Source organism: Stegodyphus dumicola, chromosome 5, assembly GCF_044657685.1.
Source record: "Stegodyphus dumicola isolate Sdum_Otavi_A_Nest chromosome 5, ASM4465768v1".
Classification (NCBI taxonomy): domain Eukaryota; kingdom Metazoa; phylum Arthropoda; class Arachnida; order Araneae; family Eresidae; genus Stegodyphus; species Stegodyphus dumicola.
The window spans coordinates 148602863-148624828 of record NC_140772.1 but is presented as its reverse complement, the minus strand read 5'-3'; the positions used below and the strand labels follow the sequence as shown (position 1 = coordinate 148624828).

The following is a 21966-nucleotide window of genomic DNA, read 5'->3' as shown; positions in this document are numbered from 1 at the left end:
CCAAATGTCTACTAATGAGCCACTTCCCCCCCCCCCAAACAAAGATGTAAAGAATCTTTCATGATGATTTGACCATTCTCTACTTCTAACTCTTACAAGATAAAAGAAATATTACCTAAATTTAATATAACATAAAAAACATTATTCTAAATTAATAATTATAATTCATTTTTATAAATAGTTTCATTGGATTACAGTGAAAGCTTTAGCAACTCTGATACTGAAGAATATGAAGAACATATTTTGCAGGAATTACAACAATGAAATCAAATTAAATGTATACAAAAAATAATCACCTATCATTACTGATTCCAAGTTCCTCTGATATAAATGGATATAGCTTGGATGCATAGAATGGATTTTTCTCAGCAGAAAATACTCCTATTGACCAAATATTTAACCAACAAGTTGGTTCAGATGTACCACCTCGTACCATCCTTTGATCTGGTGCTAAGTTAACAGTGATGCGCTGAAATATACAAGAATAATTTTATTGAGTGGAAAAATAAAAATGTTATATTTTTCAATTTAATCTATATAAATAAAGAAGAATGTCTGTTTGTGCATTCATTCCCGATTAACTCAGTCACTACTATAGCTACTGTCACCAAAATTTCTACCATTCTCTAGGTCCTGGAAAAGGTCAATGTCCACATCCCCCCTCAAAAAAAAAAAAAAAAAAAAAATCTAAAATCAGAGATATTAATTAGAAACTCTGAAAATGCTAATTTTCACCCTCATTTTCTTCAGTGGCAACAGTCTCTCATGCTAGAGATAAAAATCTGCTTTATTTCAAGAAGTGTTGCCACTGCTCACTTTTTACAGTCTCTCACGCTGGAGATAAAAATCTGCTTTATTTCAAGAAGTGTTGCCACTGCTCACTTTCAAATCGTAAAGTTTGTTAAAAAATTTCTTAGAATAAAATAAAAATAGACAATATATTATTCCCAATTGAAAAAAATTCATGGGAAGCCATTTCGACTATTGCCATCTTCGCATGACTTTAATCAGCCGAGATATTAAGTAAAAACTCTGAAAACTAATTTTCGCACTCATTTTTTCAAGTGACAACAGTTTTGCATGATGGGGATAAAAGTGCTTTATTTCGAAAAGTGTTGCTACTGCTCGCTTTCCTAGTCTGTTAATAAAAAATTTGCAAGTTTTACAAAATTTATATATATATAAAGAAAAATGCGTTTTTGTTCGCGTTTTTAATTTCTATCAATTTTTTGCCACATTTAGTCAACTATAATTGAATATAGGTGAAATTTTGGAAGGAACTTGAGCTTTTATAACCATTTGATTAGAAAGACGAAAATTATTAAAAACTGCATGCCATTGTTGCTGATGTAATGAGAGAGAATTAGCTTATTTTTCTATCTAAATTTTTTATACGCATTCCATATCGCATCAGCCTGAAAAATGTAACTATGAATCATACTTTTTGTATTGTTATCAGAGGAGGATAACAGAGGTATCGTTTTCTCTGTAGTTAGACACCTTACTCTCAATCTAACCTAACTGACATTGGGTACTTCCGCTAGTTTTTATATATTTTGAACCTCAGAAATATCTAAAATAACATTCAGACATTACATAATTTAATGTATAACTGAATAGGATGAAATCACAATTTTTTAAAGGAGGGAGTAACACAATATCACACTTTAACTTTACGAAGTAAAGACAATTTCATTCTTATGATTTAGAACCATTTCTCTTTGCCTGTTGGCAACAGTTATAAAATGAACTGCAATGTATTAAATCCCTTTGTAATGAAATGGCACTGACATCGTTATGTAACTGTAAAAAAGAAAACTATTATTTCTCCCCTTGCTAAGCTATGTGTACGAGGTCATCTAGTGTGTTTTCAAATACATGCAAAATAAAATTATTAAATACACTTAGTTTGTATAATTAATTAACTGAGAGTTATGGGCCATTGTTCAGTAATTAGCTGGATCATTTTGAATAGTATAGTACAGTTGGAACAAAACTGCGAAGTAAAGAAACAAGTTGGTAGAATAGGTAATTTTGCCCCACTTTTAGTTCTGGAAGAATATTTATATCTACGGATAAAACTAGAAGCTGAAATGAAGGGATGAGTAGATCTTGAAATTCTATGCATTATTAATTGCTGCGATGAGAAGATTCTGAATTAAATTTTTATGATAATTTGTAATTATCACAAGAATAATACGTGTAGTGAAAGTGATTACAGAAATGAAAGACGTTCTCTCTCAAGAGGGCATTCAAAAAATTTAAGTATTAAATACTTAGAATTGTTAATAATGAAATTTAACATAATTTTTTAAAGTAGTGTAATTTCAGAAAATTCTGTTGTGTGCTTAACTAAGATTTCATCATCCTCATTTTCTGGAGAAATACATACTTGGCTTTCCTTTAAGTATATTATTAAAGTGAATATTCATCAGCATTGAAATTTATCAGATGCTGCAAAACTGAAAAACTTTTAATCAGCATTGACAGGAGATGTCTTTAGAATAATCCAAACAATATCTACAACGGATTCAAATTATAAATTAGAGTGGTCTCGCCTTCAGGAGAGAGAGTCAAACATTACAGAATAAGTGTATGCATATCTCAAGAGATTTGTGAGCATTCTCGTTACTCAAAACTAGACAGCTTCAGAAATTCTGAATTTAATTGGCATTACAAGTTAAGCTGTAAGATCATTAGAATGTTTAGAACAAAATTAGATGGGTTTTTGCCCATTACACTTGCCTTCACTCTTAGCTAGAAACTTGATCAGACTATTAAGTTATGGTGGGAAAAAATTTAAAGAAATAATATCCACCATCACAAATTGATTAGAATTTCTCAGACTAAAAGAGAATATTTCATGCTACTAGAATTTGAGTAACACCTAGATAAAATCATCCGAAGGTTTTTTCAATGATTTCGTGTATGATTGAAAACATGTATATATTTGCGAACTGTATAATACGAAACAAATTATTTAAATGCTCTAAGTTAGTTTGAAAGACAAATGTAAAAATACAAAATTTATGTTTTCGTTATTTAGATAATCATGAGTTAGGAAATTGCTGTTCAAATACTTTTTGTTGCTAGGGCAAAAAGAAGCACAATTCTTTACTTTGTAATGAGTGAGAGTTTCAATTCTACAAAATAAAAGAAACTGCATCTCCATCGGATAAAATGTCAGACATTGGTCAATCTACTGAAAAAAAAAGCAACTCAACATTGCCATAAATAAAGATAACTAGAATTCTATGGCAATTGCTAATGTAAATGAAGATTGTAAACAGAGCTTTTATTGTCAACAGCAGTTGTTTACTTTAAGGGAAATGAGAAATGATTTCCAGCCAGTACTTTGCTTAACAGTTGAAGCATGATCCATCTCTGTTCATCATAAAAGTTTCATTTGCGGAAAGAAACAGATTGTAAACAGTTACAGTGTAACCCAGTCCACTAACCTATACAAGGCCAGATGTGGTGCTCTCTTTATTATGGAGGCAACTAATAAGTGGGCCACCATCGCCTCCTATGAAGAGACGGACAGTTACAACCATGCCTTCTCCGGGCTTCGAACCCAGGGCCTTCAGTATCGCAGTCAGCTTCCCTAACCACCATATCGACTGGGCGGCTCAGAAAGAAAACGTAAACATATCAATAATTTCAACAATGGGAAAATCAGGAGCAAGTATATTTATTTTTAATGGAGAAAAAAATGTACAGCAGTAAACTAGATTTTTTTCATACTTTGAAGAATGTTTGCAAACTCTTTGGTGACTAATTTTTTACCAAGACAATGTGCAAAATACAAAAACCATTTTAAAAATGATGGCACATTAAGAATTCCATACAAAAGGAATTAATGAAACTTAAAAAGCAAAAAACACTGGTCATAAAACCATATTTCTTTTTGTGCTGTTGTTTTCCCCATGCACACAGCAATCTATTTGTGATTGAAAATATCCAAAATTTGTACAAGCTTGACACGGTAAAACATTGGCATTGTGCATCACACGAAACATATATCTATGTGCCTACCTTAGTTGCCCCATAACACTTTTTGCCAATAATGTGAATTGCCGTATAATTATTTAGGCATTAAACTGCTTTGCTCTGCAATCTACTTTTCGGTGGGGACCGGATAACAGAAAAACAAGAATTCCATAAATTTGTATATACTTTCCAACAATTCTATATGGTCTGTATTTTGCATATATTTGAAAACTAGCATACTCTAGCATAAAATGGACAAAAAGGAGCAATATGAGCTAATAATAAATTAGCACAGTAAAATGGACATAAAAGACTAGAAAGCCTGGCGGTCATATAAAATGATCGCTGTTCTAGATATTATAAATTGTAATTAAAATGATTTCTGAAAAGGTGTCTGCTAATTCAAACTAAATTACCCAGAGCAGGTGGCGAGGATGCCCCTTTGCTTGCTCCCCCACGCGTTTCCCCCTTCTACTTGCTTAATTGCTTAAAGTAGAGTGCAATGAAGGAAACCACTGGCAGTACATTTTTAAGAGCCACCGCGAGCTCAATAAATAAAGGTGATTTAAATAATAAAATGTGTCATGTCAAAGATCATATCACATGTCAAAGATCTCTTTGTACACAACATTTCTTGTGTAGATCTTTCCATCATTTTTAAACTTGCTTTGCAGAAGACCATCCACTATTTTTAATTTTACATCCATTCTTTCACGAACTCTTGAACAGGCAACATAAAGTTGACCGTGTCCAAATGCAGGCTCGGGTAAAAAAATGCTAACATGCTTCGACGTTTGGCCCCGAGACTTATGGATGATCATAGCAAAGGCAAGTTTTACGGGAAATTGTCTACGTCTCAATTGAAATGGCAACCCTGTGCCGTAGCAACTTCAGCCCATTGGCTAGTACAGTTACGGAAGCAACCAATAAATGGGAAGACTCAGATAACCTGCACTTGGAGAAATTTTTTCCGCTATCAAGAATCGCCGAAAATCGGCAAATCTTCGGAAGGATTTTTTTGATGCCAAGATGGAAATGACGTCAAAAGACGCTTTCCAAAATTTCCCTCTTAAGCCCAATATAGGGCAGAAACCTGTGCTAGGCGAAAATCGCCTGAGGCTAAATACAGTAACGCGTTTGCGTTAAAAAAGGCAAATAAAGCACATAGAACTAATTTAGTTATTGATGTGGTTAAGTTAATCTACATACTTTTTTTCACCTTAGTATTTTAGATTATGATATATATAACTCCAACATTATTACCGTTTATATTTTTCTTTTTAACTCTGACCATTAATTTCTACTATTATCCATAGTAATAGTTAAATATGTTTGGAAATATGGTCTTCATATAAATGCAGTAAAGAATGGAACATTTATCACGCAAGTAAAGTTAAAAATTTTAAAAGATCAAATATACATGAATATACTATTTTTTAAAAAATAAAACTTTCATTTCACACATTACATTTTATGCTGATGAACTAAACCGATTGTTATATATTTATTTTTACTCTTTATACTGTCAAAAGTCGTTAATCCGGACTCGTCAGAACTTCGGCGATTCCTGATTATAGATCATCAGTTTAAATCTGGTAAGATGGCATGCAGAAATTATAAAATTTAAAAAATGAAAACGTAATGAAATAAGGAACAATTATGATCTAAAGGGTATCAAAATTTACGAAAAAAAAGAGCTTAATATTTATTTGTTTACTTTATTAAACATTTCTTTCAATGTAAGTTGTTTAAGTTGCTTCATTTTATGTGATAATACTTTCTCTTTAATTCTATAAACAGACATAATTTCTTATTCAGTTACAAAGTTCCGCTGTTGAAGCCCTATAATTGCTGTGTCGAGAATACCAACTACTTTGTGAATCGAAATTTTTTCGTTTTCAATAAACTGTGTCACTTTCTTCACTATCGGAAGCGAATTATAATGACAAGGAATTTGATTTAAATCATATCAAAGACGGAGTACATTGAGATGAAATACTAAATTTAGTAGGGAATTATAAGCAAAATAAAATAAACACATCTGCCCAGAAGATAAGGATAGTGCTAACAAATCAACTTCCAATTCACTGCGCGCCGCGGCGTTTTACCCCCGCCGCAGAGCAGCATGAAATTGATAAAAAGATTTCGGAATGGTTAGAAGTAAGGAATTATAAGCAAAATAAAATAAAAACATCTGCCCAGAAGATAAGGATAGTGCTAACAAATCAACTTCCAATTCACTGTGCGCCGCGGCGTTTTACCCCTGCCGCAGAGCAGCGTGAAATTGATAAAAAGATTTCGGAATGGTTAGAGAAACAAAGGATGTGCCTTTATCCATTTTTTTTTTTTTTTTTTTGCAGCAATTCCACTTTTTGTTAAATGGACTTCGAAACATACTTTTGCTTTGTAGATCCTTTACATATTAGTAAATATATATCGGAAATTTTATTTCATATAATCGAAAGTTCAAGCTTACTTTTATAAAATTGCTCTAACAGTCTGCAAAAAATAATAATCCGGATCCAATTCAAAGATTAAGGAACAATGCAATCTGCAACATTAACTGAAATAGATAATTAGATAATTTTAGCTTAGCTTATACCATCTGTTATACATTACACGCGTATGCGTAAACGTATTATGCGCATGCGCACACGCATATTCGCAGCCGTAAAGGTCTTACGTGCATGCGTCAATGCGACGCACGCGCAGAAAGTTTGGAGCTTTGAGGTTCGGATTATAAATCATTCCGCATTATGGGTGTCCAAATTAATGACTTTTGACTGTACTAATATAACCTTATGTCAGTATTTTACATAGAATAAATATTTAATATAAAATTATCCATTCACATTATATTACAAATAAAACAAATTAGATAAATCAAATAAAATATTAAATTAAATGTATTATTTTTAAATTAAAAATTATGTTAAATTTAAGCTAAAAATATATCAAACTAAAACACTGATAATGTACAGGAATAAAGGTTTAGTAGTAGACAGAAGAAAATGCTGAAATAAATATTAATAACTTCTTAAATATGAAGAAATTACTAATATTCCTAAGTTACAGAAGTGTTACACACAGAGCACTGAACCAAAATAATATAAGTTCAGAGGTCAAAGTTCATGGGGTTTTGTACCTACGTCATTTTGCGAAAAATCGATTCCCAGTTAATAATCGATATTTCGAAGAAAAATTTTTTTGATCAAAATTACTAACATAAACAGTAAAAATGTATATAAATGTATTATATATTTTTATTTGTTAACATAATTTTGCATTAATAAGTAACAAATATTTTTCGATAATAAAAGTTTTTGCAAAAATTTAATTTCATAGATGACTGTGCAATAAAAGTGTTCCTTTTTTTAATATGTGTGTTTTCAATGTTGTTTATAAGTCAACTGAATGAAAAGGTAGGTATCCGAATTTTATAACTAAATCGGCAATAAACTGGATTCCACAAAGCAAGTAGTACAGTGCAGCTTAACCGCAATCGTTCATTGAAATAACCTTGACTTAGAAAAATATAGGTGCAAAATAAGACATCTGTCTCTTTTTTTTTAAAAAAAATTCCCCGTTTTTTTTACAGGTTTTCAAAAACCAGCTTTTTTTGAATTTATTACCACAGAAGCAGAAATTTTTCCCCTTCGTCTTAAAATACGAAAATAGTTTTCATGTAGGTAAACCAAGAAATGTAATCCTGAATTGCATAACTGCAGGGAAACAAGATTTCTAACAATATATTTCGGCTATGTATTTGTTGCAAATATGGTGATGCAAAAATTTCAATATTTATATTCATTGCCATTAAAATCTAACATGAGTCACAACACAGCATAAAAATCTATGAAGATGAATCTTATTCAAAGATTTGATGATATAAATTTAATTAACTTTTATTTGTTTATCTGTGAAAGAATTTTGGTCATGTTTTGTATAATAGTTTAAATTTTTTACTGATACACCGAACTGCCCAAATCAAAGAAATCAGTGAAATATACTTTACATAGAAAAGTAGCAAGAAGCACTTCCACAGAGAACCCGGTTAATGTAAACATCGCCAACTTTGGTGATAATAGTTCAAACGCGGTAACCTATCAGATTCATCCTATTCGCTTGTTTGAAGATTGCAACCATTCCTCTTGAGTTTATTTTGTTGAATTATCACTGTCGTTGTTCGCATTTGGAGATTTATATTCTTCTTCTCTTATTTATTATTATTTTTTCTGATTTTCCATGTTATTTTCTCTGAATTTTTTAACAACGAATAGATAGAAATATTTTTGTATAATTAAAGAAGTTTTCATCGATAGATGCCGGTTTTTGGCTCCAATTTTTATGGCGTAAAATTTTAACAAGATACTATATTGTTAATGCTTTTCTAACAATAACCTTTCGGAGGATAGCAGGTGTGACATAAATAACTGATTAAATTGAAATAAAAAATATTATTGATTATCTAAGACGACAGAGTAGTTTGATGCATCCCCATGGTCATCAAAATTAGCAAACTACTGCTGTTGTAAGGAATACAGTTCAAATAACTCTTGAAAAATAATAAAATGTACGTTCTAGTTTTATTAACAATGCTACTAAAGAAAATTTGATTACTGTTGAAGGTTATTTGTTTTGTGAAATACAGTCAAAAGTCATTAATTCGGACACCCATAATCCGGAATGATCTATAATCCGGACCTCAAAGCTACAAACTTTCTGCGCATGCGTCGCGTGCACGCATGCACACAGGCGTTTACGAGAGCGCGTAAGACCCTTACGGCTGCGAATATGTTTGTGCGCATGCGCGTTTAATGTGTAACGGAGTTATACGCTAAACTAAAGTTATCTAATTCAGTTAATGTTGCAGATTGCGTTGTTCCTTAATCTTCGAATTGGATCCGGCTTATTATTTTTTGCAGACTGTTAGAGCAATTTTATAAAAGTAAGCTTGAACTTTCGATTATGTCAAATAGAATTTCCGATATATATTTACTACAAAGCGAAAGTATGTTTTGAAATCCGAAATCTGTTTATCAATTTCACACTGCTCTGCGGCAGAGGGGGGGGGGGCAGAAACGTCATTATTAGATTATGATAGATTAGAAAGATTATGTCAAATAGAATTTCCGATATATATTTACTAATATGTAATTTGTATCTACAAAGCGTAAGTATGTTTTGAAATCTGAAATCTGTTTATCAATTTCACGCGGCGGATTGGAAGTTAATCTGTCAGCACTATCCTTATCTTCAGGGAAGATGTTTTTATTTTATTTGGTTTATAATTCCGTACTAAGTGTAGTATTTTATCTCGATGTACTCCGTCTTTGATATGATTTAAATCAAGTTCCTCGACATTATAATTCGCTTCCGATAGTGAAGAAAGTGACCCAGAGGTTATTGAAAACGAAAAAATTTCGATTCACAAAGTAGTTGGTATTCTCGACACAGCATTTATAGGACTTCAATTTATAGGAACTTTGTAACTGAAGAAGAAATTATGTCTGTTTATAGAATTAAAGAGAAAGTATTATCACATGAAACGAAGCAACTTACATTGAAGGAAATGTTTAATAAAGTAAACAAATAAATATTAAGCTTTTTCTTTTTGTAAATTTTGATATCCTTTAGATCATAATTGTTCTTTATTTCATAAATTACAGTTTCATATTTTTAATTTTTTAATTTCTGCATGCCATCTTACCAGATTTAAACTGATGATCTATAATCCGGAAAAATCGATAATCCGGAATCGCCGAAGTCCCGAGGAGTCCGGATTAACGACTTTTGACTGTATATTATAAAAAAGACAGGTTTATTATTGTACATCACGTTTAACCGGTTAGTTTTACATCTGCATGCTTATTATCTGTGAATGTTTATTACCATATGCTTAATATATTGTTTTGTCTGTTAACTTGAATTTACATGCACTAAAAATCCCATTTACAGCTCCGCTCATCCCTTGGCGAGAAAAAATTGCATTGGCGCCAACAGGTTCTCTGTGGATGAAAACCCAAGTAGCAGCATATTGTTTCTTTAATATTTTAATTAACTTATTAGCATTTCAAAGTTATATAAGCATTTTATTTCAATATAAACTTGATTAGGAGGGAATAAAAAATTGCTTGTATGATACAGAGTGTCTGTCAGTGAGATAGCGGTAAAATTGTTTCACACTGGTAGTTCGACTAACGGATTTCCGCCATCTTAAACAAATAACCCGCAAGTACTTTTCTTACTCTAAATAATTCGTGTTAGGAGTACAATAAATTTATTTAAAAATTAATTCTTGTTTAGAAGTCAAACAACAAAAATCAGCGTTAATTTACAAAATTTTCACAGGACTAGTTTCGATGGTTTTACCGAACCATCATCTTCAGCTGCAAAACCGCAAATGAACAAGATAGGAAATAATGTTTAGATAAGATAAGAAAGCCTGGACAAGAATAAGCAAGTGGCGCCATCTGTTGGCGAAACCAGAACTAAAACATAATTTCTCTAAAAGCCGAAAGCAAATTTGGATTGGAATTAGGATCGTTAACTAGAACAGAAAGATTTTTATGAATGTGAAATGCCTCTAGAAAATCCACTTCTCCAATGGAAGATGTTTTTTGAATAATTTTGGCAGCAGAAAAATTGAAAGTGTGATTTTCGGACCAACAATGTTGAGCAACAGAAGACTTCTGTGTTTCCTTTTTTCTAACATATGCCTCATGTTCTTTGACGCGAAATTTTAAGGCTCTCTTAGTTTGGCCAATGTAAATTAAACCGCACTGGCAAGGAATCTTATAAATACCCCAGAAATTCATATCCGGAATGGGGTCCTTGAGTATAGAAGTTGGAATTTTATTGATGGGAGAGTAAACAACCCGAAAGTTAAATTTCTGCAAAATATGTGCAACTTTATAGCTAATTGATGGAAAGAAGGGAATGACAACAGAATTTTTATAATCTCCTAAAATAAGAGTGTGGCTTTTAGTGTGTTGAGATGAGAATTTTTTAACTGCTTGATTAATAATGTTGGGTGAAAAGCCCCTGTCAATAGCTATTGCTTTTAAATAATTTAGTTCTTCATCAAGGGCTAGTTTGGAGGAGCAAACTTGAAGAGCACGGAAAACATAGGAATAAAATGAAGCTAACTTTTGTTTAGTCGGATTACATGATTTAAAGTGTGGTGGAAGGCAAACCGATGAAGGTTTACGGTAAACTGTAGTACTGAAGTTGGATGTGTTACGTGTGACCAGAATGTCGAGAAACGGAAGAGAATTGCAAGTCTCAAGTTCAAAAGTGAACTGAATAGCAGGATCAATAGAATTCATTGTTGAAAGAACTCTATTTAAATCATCTTTATTACCTTCAAACAGGGTAAAAGTATCGTCTACGTAGCGGAACCATGCCGGGAAGTTTAAAGTTTCAAACAATTTTGATTCATAATAATGCATGTAGATATCAGCCAGGATGGGACTGAGGGGGCTTCCCATGGCTAATCCCTCAGTTTGCTTGTAATATTTATTTTGGAAAACAAAATGTGTTTGTTTCAAACAGAGTTGAGTGAGAGAAATTAGCTCATCAATTTCGATGCAAGAGAAATGAAATTCGCGAAGTCTGGTTTCTAGACATCTTAATGCACCCTCCACTGGGACATTGGTGAATAATGATTTTACATCAAAAGAAACCATGAGTAAATTACGAGGAGAAATGTTTTTAACCTTTCTTACAAACTCTATTGAATTTTTTATGGTGTAAATGTTATTGTCTAATAGAGTGGAAAATCTAGAAACTAAATATTTAGCTAATGGATACGAGGCAGTACCTAAATTTGATACAATAGGGCGGAAAGGAATACCACTTTTATGAATTTTGGGAAGAGCATATAATCTGGCACAATTCGCAACAGATGGGATAAGCGAATGTTTTAAGTTGCTTGAAATGATTTGCGAAGATTTGATCGCAGTTTTTATTTTGGATAAGTCCGAAGGTGAAGGATCTTTAGGGATCGGATTATATGGTCCTTCGTTTAAGAGTTTAGTGACACCATCGATGTAAGTGTTCTTATCCATGACGACTATCTGGCCACCTTTGTCGGCCTTTGAAATGACAATATCCGGGTTAGAATGAATCTCGCGCATTGTAGCTCTTTCTCTCGCAGTTAGATTTGGTTTCAAAGGTTTATTATTGAATTTCACATTATGAGCGATAAGATGCCTAATCATTTCTTTCTGTGAATCTGAAACTTTACTGAACTTGAAAGCTTTTTCGATAGGAGCCAAAATCTTTGGAATCGAGGGTTTACAGGTTTGTGAGAAGTTAAAATTATATTTTAGAATTCTCTCTTGTTCTTCTGAAAGACTAACATTAGAAATATTAACTATTGGCTTGATGTTTACAATGGGAAGATTTTTTGAACTACTTGAACTGGAAGACTGTAAAAGAAGTTTTTCGAATTTAACTGCAAGGGTGTTTTTATGACGGTTAACTGCATTCTCCGTTCTAGACCAAGACTTTTGTTCAAGGGCAGTGAATTTTGGATATGTTTTAGCGAGTTCCAGATGAAGCTTATAGAGTTCATGTTCAATTTTGGACAATTGTTGACGTGTATCCCTTATCACGGACCGAAGTAAGGCAAGTTTGCAATTTAACAGAATTCTTGAAACGTGACTCGAAGGTTTTTGATTAGATTTGATTTGAATAAAATTGGGGATCAATTTTTTACATTTACATTTAAGTAAAAAGTCAAGATGATTCAGGAATTTTTGCCGTTTCAGGCGTAATTTAGTGAAACGATTAACGGATGAAGGCATGATAAACAATGCAGAAAATCAAACTAAATTAACTGAGCAATAATAAAGTACACACAAAATAGCAGAAAAATCCCTCACTGAAATGAATAGAAAACAAAATGTTTGTAAGCAAAATGCATGAAATCAGACAAGCAAAGCACAATATCCAAATGTACAAAACATAAACATAACTTGAAAATTGCAAAAATGTACTCACCGAAACTCCTACAATCACAAAATGGCGGCCACACCACGTGCAAAAAAAAAAAAGAAAGCAAAATGTAAGCCTGTTTGGGGCTTTTATAATTAAGACACAATAACACGCCGAATAAATACTAATTCAGAAGTCAAACAACAAAAATCAGCGTTAATTTACAAAATTTTCACAGGACTAGTTTCGATGGTTTTACCGAACCATCATCTTCAGCTGCAAAACCGCAAATGAACAAGATGGGAAATAATGTTTAGATAAGATAAGAAAGCCTGGACAAGAATAAGCAAGTGGCGCCATCTGTTGGCGAAACCATCCCATCCTGGCTACCACCCATCCTGGCTACCAGTCCCATCCTGGCTGATATCTACATGCATTATTATGAATCAAAATTGTTTGAAACTTTAAACTTCCCGGCATGGTTCCGCTACGTAGACGATACTTTTACCCTGTTTGAAGGTAATAAAGATGATTTAAATAGAGTTCTTTCAACAATGAATTCTATTGATCCTGCTATTCAGTTCACTTTTGAACTTGAGACTTGCAATTCTCTTCCGTTTCTCGACATTCTGGTCACACGTAACACATCCAACTTCAGTACTACAGTTTACCGTAAACCTTCATCGGTTTGCCTTCCACCACACTTTAAATCATGTCATCCGACTAAACAAAAGTTAGCTTCATTTTATTCCTATGTTTTCCGTGCTCTTCAAGTTTGCTCCTCCAAACTAGCCGTTGATGAAGAACTAAATTATTTAAAAGCAATAGCTATTGACAGGGTCTTTTCACCCAACATTATTAATCAAGCAGTTAAAAAATTCTCATCTCAACACACTAAAAGCCACACTCTTATTTTAGGAGATTATAAAAATTCTGTTGTCATTCCCTTCTTTCCATCAATTAGCTATAAAGTTGCACATATTTTGCAGAAATTTAACTTTCGGGTTGTTTACTCTCCCATCAATAAAATTCCAACTTCTATACTCAAGGACCCCATTCCGGATATGAATTCCTGGGGTATTTATAAGATTCCTTGCCAGTGCGGTTTAATTTACATTGGCCAAACTAAGAGAGCCTTAAAATTTCGCGTCAAAGAACATGAGGCATATGTTAGAAAAAAGGAAACACAGAAGTCTTCTGTTGCTCAACATTGTTGGTCCGAAAATCACACTTTCAATTTTTCTGCTGCCAAAATTATTCAAAAAACATCTTCCATTGGAGAACTGGATTTTCTAGAAGCATTTCACATTCATAAAAATCTTTTTGTTCTAGTTAACGATCCTAATTCCAATCCAAATTTATTGAGTTATTATTATACTTTTAGAGAAATTATGTTTTAGTTCTGGTTTCGCCAACAGATGGCGCCACTTGGTTATTCTTGTCCAGGCTTTCTTATCTTATCTAAACATTATTTCCTATCTTGTTCATTTGCGGTTTTGCAGCTGAAGAAGATGGTTCGGTAAAACCATCGAAACTAGTCCTGTGAAAATTTTGTAAATTAACGCTGATTTTTGTTGTTTGACTTCTGAATTAGTATTTATTAAGCGTGTTATTGTGTCTTAATTAATTCTTGTTTGTTAAGGCTAGATAAATAACACCCATATACTTAAATATTAAGTAAATAATTAAAAAAATGGGTTAATCTTTGGATTATGGTAACTTGGCGATAATTTAGCAACCAACCTGGCTACAGCAACCTGCTAGTTTTTTTTTTGGACGTCATTTTGTTTTCATGAAGTAAAGGCATGTTTTTTTTTTTTTTTTACTCAACATTTTTTTTCCAAGAATTTACTAGCCGAATTACGCTTATGCTAGAACTTTTATGGAACAAAAGTGCTTAATCATGACAAAGATTACGTGCGAAATTGTTAGAAAGTGCAGAATCGCCCACTGCTTGCCGCATTTTTAAGAATTGCACATACACTGCATCATCCATGTACATGTCGACCTATTTTCACTTAAAAAAACATCTCAGAATTGCTAAAAACGGCATTGCGCACACTCTTGACTTTATCCATGTACACTGCTAAAGTCCTAGCTAGTAACCTTTATCACCTTACCAAAATTTCGCCTAACTACCTGTTACCATATTCCAAAGATTAGCCAAAAAATGTGCCCATGCGAATGATAAGTTAGAAAAAGACCATTATGTTATCTACTTTGTTGTAATTATAAGGGTAATTAATATACAAGGTCATTAACTTATTTAGAAAATAATTTATAAGGTAATTAAACAGCAACTGGGAGCCCAGTATTATTAATATTATTTAAATAATTATGAATTAATTTAGTAATACTTAATTATTTAATTTTTAAATCATTAATAATTTTAATAGTAATTTTATTTTCTAAAATTTTTTTAGTGTAGTGAAAATAGTGAATGGTTTATGGCAACTTGAAGCCAGTCTCCGGTAATTAAATAATTATGATTTTAATGGTCTAATAAATAATAATATTTTCTTCTAATAAAATAATTAAATAGCGAATGATCATACGGAACAACAAACAGCATATGAGCGTATGCACCATGTCTGCTGACAAAGTTACGTGATCAGCACCAGGATTCATCTGCAAAGTCACATGACAGCCAAAGCAAAGTATTTACATATAGAAAGAAAATATCCCTTCCCTTTTCCCTAGCATAGTGAAGATCTAAACTGTCCTCCCACTGTATGGCACGTATTGCCCAAGTTGCCGAACACGATTTCAGGAAGTTCCCCAAGTGCCTGTTATCTGATCATCCCCCAATAAACTATCGGCGACAAACAGACATTTAAGCCGCATATATATAGGGGGTGAAGTAACATTATCTCCTCCGAAACGGCTGGCTCCCGGGCTTAGCGAAGCACACTTGGATTTCCTAGGTCCGTGGCACGCCATTTTGACCATTCGCGACTTCTTGGGACTTTAATTAGCCGAGATATTAATTAAAATTTTCCTCCATGGAGTCCTACTAATTTTCCCCTACGTTTTCACTTTCTTTCTTAGGTTTCCCCTAGAGGGATTTGGCTACATGCCAAATTATTTTTTTCTCAAATATCTACGGAACAACGCCGAGTTGGAACTCGACACGTGTATCCTCGGATTCCAAAAAATTCTCCTAATCCATCGATACCGTTTTCATCTTCGTACGACTTTAATCGGCCAAGATATTAAAAACTGCAGAAACGTTAGTTTGCACGCTCGTTTTTCCGAGTGGCAACAATAAACTATCAGCGACACACACTTTAGCCGCTTATATATATAAAGATAATATGAGACAAGTTCAGCTGCCAGGCATTTTATAGTTTGCAACATTTAAACATACCTGATTTTCTTAGAAAATGTTTCATGAAAGCTTTTTTCCATCAGACAAGTAGCTTTCAGTGCTTTGCCACATTCAATTAAACAAGCATTTTATTCTGGCTAACAAAAATTTGAACTTGAGACCATTATTTTAACATTACGTATTACATGAACTAGAAAGCTAATATCTTTTCCCTTACCTTTATATATCAATTTAAAAGGATTATTTATTTGAAAGTTTCTTGCTAATTGGCTTTGGATGACTTGCTCCTATTTACTGAAGAATTTTAACTTAAGTGAGAGATTACCTTTATAATGGATCATGCATATCACTCAACCGCTTATTATAATCTATAACACACATCATGAAATATTTCAAAATAATCTGCATAATGTTCGACGTTATAATCAGAGTATAAAATTAAAAACTTAAAATTCTACTGATATATAACAAATAGAATCATAGCTAGGGTTTTCAGCGCCCAGGAAAAACTGAAGATTTCGCGCCCCTTACTGCTTACCAAGAATGGAAAACATTTAATTCTAAAATGTCGTAACATCAGTTTGGCGCCCCTTGGATTCTGCGCCCGGGGACAGATGCCCCCTCTAGCTACGCCCCTGATAACAAAACATGATGGATGAAAACTGAAACATTTATATTCACAAATTATTACTTAAATACAGTACCTCAATTGGTTTAGCCAAAATGTCAGCTAAAATTTCGGACAGCCTCTTTTCAAAATGTTCTGATATTTTATTGTTAGGAACATTGGTATAGAACATACACAGTGGCATTTTTTTACTTAAGTAAAAAAATAAATAAATAAATAAAATCACAAAAATATATTTGAATAAATATTTAGAAGTAAGTGACAATGGGAGTGCACGTTTCAAGATACATTAATTTTGTATTCGCAAATTCACTTTCAGACTTTCAACCACCAACAACGTCTCTCATAACCTTCAGTTTCATCTATCTGCGTTACACTTTGACCTTACAGAAATGATTACAAATCAAATGAAGCTCTCTCTTGATGTTGCCAATAGGAAACAAATGATTCGTTAACAGCTGTTGCCATATCAGATCAGTTTGTGTCACTCAGACATGCATTCCACACAAGAAACAGTATATTCTTAATTTGTTTTAATAGTATATTCTGAAAATTATTTGACTTTTGAAGTTTTTTAAAAAGTCATTTTATGCAAGTAAACACTTGTGTTTACTTGCATAAAATATATAAATTGCTATTTCAGTGTCGGTGAAGTATCAGACTTTCAATACTCAGCTAAGGCTCGTATATTAGAGGAGCCTTATACTCAGCTAAATAAATTCTGTCCATCAAACTTATTTTCTTCCTTTTTCATCAGCAACTAATAACAGATTTTATTTTAGATTTTAGCGTAAATGCAATTATTGTGCTATTTGTTAAGTGGGAAGAATGTCACAGGGGTAACGATGTTTCTCCCTGAGGTGCGGGGAGTGTCTGAGAGTGCTAATAAGGCTATTACTGTGGGATTGTACTAAGTGAAAGAAAGTTGACAGAATAACTTTTAGTATAGTCTTGTTTGGGTTTAATTTGAAAATCTCTGTAGATGTACAGTCGGTCACAAAAGAATTCGAACACCGGTACCCATTCAGAAAATTTACTTTTCCGTTGAGAAACAAAATTGTCTCCAGAGTCCATCTTGGTTCGATAGAAAAAAAAACAAAAGGATGGCTCATGTCCAAAATTGGCTAGGTGCATGAAACAAAATACAACATGACCTATCTGGGGCAGATGGGAAACAAAATGGCTGCTCACGTGATCCATTATTGCGCTCAGAGAAAACGTAAAGTGTGGCTGCGGCTCGTCTCGGTTCGCGAAGAGGGAAAACCCAAAACGGTCTGCAGTGTCTATCTTTGTTGGATGAGAAAACAAAAGGATGGCTCATGTCCAATTTATTTAGGTGTGGGAAAAAATATAGCGTGACCTATCTGGATGAGATGTCTCCAGCGATCCAGTATAGACTTTTTCCCCATCTGCAATAGGTGACATCTATAAACAATTTCATTGAAATCTCCTCGAAATATAAGAAACAGCTAGCTCGTGAAATTGTAAGGTATTCCCAAAAAATTCCACTTCTTGCAGAAGGAAAAACATCCTAGCTGCAGATGAGGTAGAGAGAGAAAAAGCATGTTGCACCATGGAGAGCCCGCACGGTTCTGAACAGAAAACGTGGAATGCTTTTATAGAAAAGAGTTGAAACTGAAAGTAAAAGCCGATTGGAAATTTTTCAATTGGTTGCCGACTGGGAAAAAATTTTTAGAGCTCAGAAAAAAATTCTGAGATGTAAAAAAAAAAAAAAAAAAAAAATTTTGTTAATTTTTATCATGTCTTCTAGACATGATAAAAATTAACCCTACCCCCCTTTTGTGTGGGAATGTTGTGTCACTGTTTCTAAAAATAGACCATGACTCATTCTAGGAATTATATGTTTTAGAAAGGATGAGTCATGGTCTTTGGGTTTCTCCATTCCAAAGTAAACAAAGTGAAGACATCAATTTAATAGAAAAAAAGGAAGAGTTTTTTTTTTTTTTTTTTTTTTTTTTTTTTTAGCAGCTCTGGAAATATTTTTCCCATTCAACAGCCAAGAAATATTTCCAGCCAATACAATTTCATTTTTACTTTCACTTTCAGTTCATTTCTTATATCTATAAAAACATTTCATATTTCTGTTCAGATCAGTGTGGGTTGTTCAAGATGCAGCAACTCTACTCCATCCCATAACCAGGGAAAAAATATGTTCTTTCATGAGGAATTCTTTTGGCTTTCGAAAACAATGATGACATGATGATTGTAATACATTTCTGTTCTCATGTCCCATGCTTGAACACAGAATTATTTCCAGAGCTCTGAGAATTTTTCCTAGTCCACTCGATGACCCGAATTTCGTATATTTATTTAAGCTACTCGAGTTTCGACTACACATCCGTGTGTGCTGTGCATTCAAACTGGACACACATTCCCTGAGCTATAAGAAAATTTTCCGAGCCCACTCAATCGCTGAAATGGATTTAAAATAAATTGTTTCATACATTTTTAAAGCTCAAGAGTGTTAGGTGTCATGGAAAGAGCCTTGGTTTTCCCTGAGCTCTATGAAAATGTTTCCCAGCCCCCTCAATCGCTGAAATGGATTAAATATAAATTCTTTCATACATTTTTAAAGCTCAAGAGTGTTAGGTATCATAGAAAGAGCTTTTTCTTTCAACAGCCCACTCAATCGCTGAAATGGATTTAAAACAAATTCTTTCATACATTTTTAAAGCTCAAGCGTGTTAGCTGTCATAGAAAGGGCCTTTTTTTTCCCCAGCCCACTCAATCGCTGAAATGGATTAAAAACAAATTCTTTCATACATCTTTAAAGCTCAAGCGTGTTAGCTGTCATAGAAAGGGCCTTTTTTTCCCAGCCCACTCAATCGCTGAAATCGATTAAAAATAAATTCTTTCATACATGTTTAAAGCTCAAGCGTGTTAGCTGTCATGGAAACTGAAATTTATGTCACGGTTTGTGTGTCACACGTCGTCAACGGTATGATTTGAGGTGAAAATTGAAAACCCGGTATAAAAAATCTCTTTAACTTCACTCTAGAAGAAGGCGTGGGATAGAGAGATTTCGTCATGGGAAAATGTCTTTCAATGTCTTTCAATGTCCGTCATGGGAAAATGTCTTTAAATATCATGTCATCTCCTTTCAAATAGGATTGAAGGATTTTTCTTAAACTATGTTGAAATCTTGATGCATAAAAACCACGGATGGGAAATTCTGATTCATGGATGGATCATCCAATTTCGCCAGAACCTGATAAACGGTTGCTGATGAAATTCAAACGAGGGGTCCTAGCTTTTCAAATGGGAAACATTTTCCCCTAAAAGGAGGAATGATTTCTATTCTGTGAGACGTCAAAAATTGGAAAAAAGTTTGTGTTCACAGAAGCTCTTTCTAGAAGAGTGGTCCTGTGTCCAGATGAGGTAGAGAGAGAAAAAGCATGCTGCACCTTGGACAGCCCGCACAGTTCTGAACAGAAAACGTAGAATACTTTTATAGAAAAGTGTTGAAAGTGAAAGTAAAAACCAAATCGTCTTGGCTGGAGAATTTTTCACTTGGTTGCCGGCTGGGGAAAAATTTTCAGAGCTCAGAAAAAAATTCTGAGTGTAAAAAAAAAAAAAAAAAATTTTGTTAATTTTTATCATGTCTTCTAGACATGATAAAAATTAACTCTACCCCCTTTTGTCTGGGAATGTTGTCTCACCCTTTCTAAAAATAAACCATGTATACCAATATACTACAAACGGACTTGAACGCCTGTTCTCAGTATGTAGCTATACAAATTTGAAGGTAAAATTAAAAAAAAGACATCTTTTTGGGGAAAAGGGAGTAAATTTGTATAGGAATATACTACAAACGGAATTTAAGGCCTGTCTTCAGTATATAGCTATACAAATTGGAAGGTAAAAAAAAATAAAAAAAAGATATCTTTTTTTTTCGGGGGGGAAGGCAGTGAATTTGTATAGGAATATACTACAAACGGACTTTAAAGCCTGTTTTCAGCATATAGCTATACAAATTGGAAGGTAAAAAAAAGTAAAAAAAGACATCTTTTTTTTTCAGGGGGGAAGGCAGTGAATTTGTATAGGAATATACTACAAACGGACTTTAAAGCCTGTTTTCAGCATATAGCTATACAAATTGGAAGGTAAAAAAATAAAAAAGACATCTTTTTGCTGGGAAATTAAGTGAATTTGTATAGGAATATACTACAAACTGACTTTAATGCCTGTTTTCAGTATATAGCTATACAAATTGGAAGGTAAAAAAAATAAAAAAAAAAAGATATCTTTTTTGGGGAAAAGGAGTGAATTTGTATAGGAATATACTACAAGAACATCAAGAAAAGAACATCATGGGTCCAAGAATTGAAACTGAAAGTCCAAAAACGAAATGTTAACGACTGGGAAGAAAATTTTCAAAGCAGAAAAAATATTTTAAAAAAAAAATACTTCCTTTTTCTTTCTTAATTTGATGTCTTCATTCTTTTGACCTTGTAGAAATAAAAAAGTGAAGACATCAAATTAAGAAAGAAAAAAGGAAATTTTTTTTTTTTTTTTTGGATGTGTAAAATTTTTCCAGAGCTCTGAGAATTTTTCCCAGTCGGTTTCTAGAAGCAACTCGTTAATGTATTTAAACCACTCGCGTTTCAGTTTCAGATCAGTCTGTGCTGTGCACTCAACGTGGATACACGCTTCTCACTCTCCTGGGAAGACCTTCTGTGAAGGTATGTGAACATTTTTTTCTTACTCTTTTGTATTTCATAGACTAAAAATATTTATTGAGTCACCCATTTTATTGAAATGTATTCTTATTTCCTTTCAATACTTTGAGGTAGGGTAATATTTTCCCCCCTGCTACTGTTTTTGTTTTTCAAGGCTAGAAATGTTTTACTCAATAGCTGTTTTTATAGAAAACATGCTATTATTTCATATACTGATTGATTTTGTGAAACTTTAACAAATTCCTTTCAAGAAGCCAAGATCTCGTGATCTACAGCTGGCTAGACCCGTCAGTGTAATTGGATCACGATTGTTCCATCATATACTGATATATTTTGTGAAACTTTAACAAATTCCTTTCAAGAAGCCAAGATCTCGTGAT

General features: G+C 33.1%; 1 protein-coding gene across 1 annotated transcript in view; it reads right to left on the bottom strand.

Annotated features, from left to right (window-relative positions):
• Positions 1-17290, bottom strand: part of LOC146997292 (MIF-like protein mif-2) — a 29398-nt gene extending 12108 nt beyond the window's left edge. Inside the window, exons 1-2 of the mRNA XM_085817193.1 lie at positions 16963-17290; positions 297-469 (exon numbers count right to left, since the gene is read on the bottom strand). Of these exons, the coding sequence (XP_085673319.1) occupies positions 297-469; positions 16963-17070 (281 nt within the window). The 5' untranslated portion in view covers positions 17071-17290. The remainder of the gene's footprint in view (positions 1-296; positions 470-16962) is intronic.
• Between the last annotated feature and the right edge of the window lie 4676 nt (positions 17291-21966).